Source organism: Galendromus occidentalis, unplaced genomic scaffold, assembly GCF_000255335.2.
Source record: "Galendromus occidentalis unplaced genomic scaffold, Mocc_1.1 scf7180000077011, whole genome shotgun sequence".
Classification (NCBI taxonomy): Eukaryota; Metazoa; Arthropoda; class Arachnida; order Mesostigmata; family Phytoseiidae; genus Galendromus; species Galendromus occidentalis.
The window spans coordinates 53315-57234 of NW_003805000.1; the positions used below are offsets into that span (position 1 = coordinate 53315).

At 51.1% G+C, this 3920-nt stretch overlaps 1 protein-coding gene across 1 annotated transcript; it reads left to right on the forward strand.

Annotated features, from left to right (window-relative positions):
• Positions 1-1008: 1008 nt before the first annotated feature.
• On the forward strand, positions 1009-1878 carry LOC100902345 (uncharacterized). The gene has a single exon (XM_003740568.1). It carries the CDS (start codon positions 1009-1011, stop codon positions 1876-1878), a length of 870 nt encoding a protein of 289 aa, XP_003740616.1.
• The last annotated feature ends 2042 nt before the right edge of the window (positions 1879-3920 follow it).

Consider the following 3920-nt stretch of genomic DNA (forward strand, 5'->3'; position numbering starts at 1 on the left):
TTGCATGGACCCCCATCTCGCGTATCAGAGGGATCCATTCCAGGCAAAAACCACTCGCCGAACCAGATGGGGAAGTTGAGACTTCCATTTCTCAGAGGTCATGATCCATGATATTTCCATATGCGACTCTGATGCTAGGAACTTGCCGTATGCTCGACCATCCTCCGCCAGGTGGCGCTGCATCTCTCCCGCGTCGCTGTTTTCTATTCATCCTCAAGAGTGGACGAGGTATTGAAACGTGTCGCTGATTTTTCCTTCGGCTGTCTTGCCGATCAGACCCCAAACTCTCCTTGAAATCTGTCGACTGCGGAAGCTCGTCTCGGAATCCGTCATGGATGTGAGAGAGATTGATTCGAAGAGAGGGAAAATCCTCTATTGTATCAGTGAATATCTCTACGAGGTGGAAAAGAAAAGGAACGGAAAACTCTACTGCCGGTGCATAAAGAAGAAGGTAGAAGGCTGTCCGGCCAGAGCAATCCTCAGCATGGTATTCGACTATTTCTTCCTTGAGTATTCCGTTCAATTATTCTTTCCCCGCGTCATCCATATCTCGAACCTCAAACTAGATCCCACCTACAATTTCTGCTACTGATTCATCAGATTTCGACTGAGTCTGGGGTCGTTGTTGGAAGGCAAACGGGAGCTCATATCCATGAACCTGAAGATGAAGAGCTCATCAAGAGGTCGGTGAAGCATAAGATGAGAGAGCGTGTCACGGTAGAACCCCACAAGAGCGTCCGGCAGGTATATCGTGAAGTCCGAGCTTCCTCCCTGAGGGACCTGCGACGTACTTATTCCGACGATCAAATCGGGGCTGCATTACCTACCTTCGACTCCGTGGCAACCATTCTGAATCGTGCGCGCTCTAGAGTGCGGCCTCCTCAGCCAAGTTCGCTTGCGGATGTCGTCCCGCAAGATGCTTGGATACAGACGGCTGACGGTCGACCTTTTCTCATGATCAACGATGGAACTACGGACCGAATTCTAGGGTTCACGACGCGGGAAATGATGACGATCTTATGTGGAGCAGGGACAGTTTTCATGGACGGTACATTTCGCATTGTACCCCGGCTTTTCCTACAACTCTATACCATCCATGCATTCTTCATGGGTCAAATGATCCCGTTCGTGTATTTCTTGCTCCCGAACAAACAGGAAGCAACATACCGCCGCATGTTCTGCCTTCTCAAGGCTCTGGCTGCTTCCTTGGGTTTGTCATTCAACCCAAGAGTCTTTCAACTCGATTTCGAGGTAGCGACACTCAAGGCGATTCGACGAGAGTTTTCCACAGCGGATCTGAAGGGGTGCAACTTCCATTTCCAACAGTGTTTATGGAGGAAGATTCAAGAACTCGGTTTGAGCCGGCAGTACAGAGAACCCGGAGTGAAATGCTTTGTGCGATCCATTGGTGCTCTCGCCTTGGTGCCATTGAGCTTGATGGATGAGGCTTGGTTGGAGATCAACGCAGAGGCCCCGAGCACAGACCACCCCGCGTATTCCAGCCTGGAAAACTTTAAGGAGTACTTCATTCACACGTGGTTAGAGAACCCCTCGGTGTTTCCCCGCACCCTGTGGAATCACTACGGGAAATTCGAGTCCCGTACAACCAACCACGTTGAGGGTTGGCACCAAGCCATCAATACCGCGCTCGGGAAAAAGCACGGAAATATTTACGAAATCATCAGCCTCCTTCAGAGACAACAGCAGAAGTTCGAAGAAGACATGCTCCAATTGCGTATGGGAGGAAAGCCGCCCCGTAAAAGCAAGAAGTTCGAAGAGCTAAACCGAAAACTCCGAGTTTTTGTAGAGCACTTCGAGACCAATCAGGTTTCGTTGATTCAGTATATTCATAGCGTCGGGTTCAATCTTTCTTTTTGAAACCCTCTCGCTACCCCCGTAGAAATTAATAAGATGGAGGAACCATTATCCGACTACGATCCTTTCTTCATTTGCCTTAATCGGATTGCAGTCAGTAGCGTCTATGAGGAGAGAAGGCATGCCTCCCCCCTCTGGAAAGAAATATCTAGTACCAGACGTGAGGGCGCTTCGCGCCATAGTGCCGTACACGGCGCGCTCAACCATAAGCCGCGCGCGCAGTAATTCCATGCGTGTCGCACAGGCGCAGTGATTTCATGACCGCTTCACTGAAGTAGGCCCGAGTTTTGCGGATTTTTCTTTGCATGGGGGGAAGGTGTCGGAATGTGGACACGCGTTTTGGAGTTGGGACACATAGACAATGTTGCCGTGTAAATTTTAAGCGATTCGTGAGATATTTAAGGCTTCATCGGGTGATTTGTCGCGTTTTATAGAGTGGGGGGATGAGCGCGTCTGATCGCAGCATCCGCGACGACGGCGCGGCGGTCGGCGTGGTGGCAGGCGGGATCGCGGCTTTCGGAATCCAGTCGAGACCCCAGCGACCGGGGTCACGATATTCGGGATCGCGGAAGTCGGGATTGCGGAATTCGGGGTTGCGGTTCTCGGGATTGCGGAATTCGGGATCGCGGCATTCGGGACAGCGGGATCCGGAATCGCGGCATTCGGGATTGCGGCCATCAGGATCGTGGCATTCGGGATTGCGGGAATCCGGATCGCGGCATTCGGGATTGCGGGAATCCGGATCGCGGCATTCGAGATCCTGGGGGTCCGGATCGCCTTAGTCAGGATGGCGGCTTTCGGGATGCCGGTGCCTAACCGAATAAGAACCGACTAGACGCTGAGCCCGATATGAGGCTACAGCTTTCCAACAGGACTCCAAATTTCGCTGAGATCTTATCCGGGAGCCGCAATCATCCGTCTCATTGATCACATCCACTGTATGGTAGAAACTTTCCATCGAGGGCACAAACCCGATCATCCTTAATAAAATCTTGGAGCGTCGGAGCTGATCGTGATTGAAGTGATTGAATTTCTCACGCGGGAGTCCCTATTCCAGCGTATGGCTCCGTGGGGGGCTCCGTGGAGTGTTCCGCGGGTCATTTGGGGTGCTGTCGGGGTTCCACGAAAAATAGAAATTGAGAACCACTGATCTATGCAACACTAGTACTTGCCCTATAAAGTAAATCTTTGTGTCTCCGAGCGCGCTGACTTCCTTGTTCGGGGGAAGCTCTATCCAAGAAAAATTCAAGCTTCCCAAAAAAAATGGCTGGCGCCGCCACTGAAACTACTTCACCGGTCTCGTTTTGCCGACAAGTTAGTCTGTTGTCTCGGGTTGGAGATGAACAACGCAGCAAAGATCATAGGCAGCACTGTCTACACTCTTCCATCAACAGACTCCCTATTTGTCGCACTTTAACCCGCGTTTATCTTGTACGCGTTCCCCCATACTTAAGATAGCGTACAATCGTACGCTATCTTAAGCATACTCACAAGCGTGCAAAAGTACGCCGTACAATCGTACGAGCGTACAAGCGGAATTTCATGTCTAGTCGTGTGTGTGTTTGCGTTTGTGTGTGTGGTATGTGTTGTATCAACCCTCCTCTCGCAATTGATCAGTCTAGTCGACTCACGCAGTGGGAAGACTTGACTGTGATTCCACGAGGAGGTGGAATCGTTCACCGAGGGCAGGTAGCGATTGTGATCCGGTAGGCGACGAGGCGGTCTTTAAAGAAAAGGGAAAGGAGGGAGGTCGCCGATCGGTTCGTTCTCCCTCACTAGTTGTTTGACGTGCGGCGAGTTGCTGTGGACGTGGGTCGCTGCCCCCAGGCGAGCTCTACCTAGGTGGATGGAAGGAGGAAGCTAAATATTTGGAGTATAAGTTTGTTGTTTATTCCGGTTGGAAAAGGGGGCCGGCCGTATGGGTTTGGTATCGTAGAGTTTGTAGCCGGCGAGGACTAGGAAACCCGTCTTGGATTGAGATCAGATTGTCTGAGCCGTAATCAGTATCACATGTAATCATGAAAGCTGATATTTCTTATCACAGC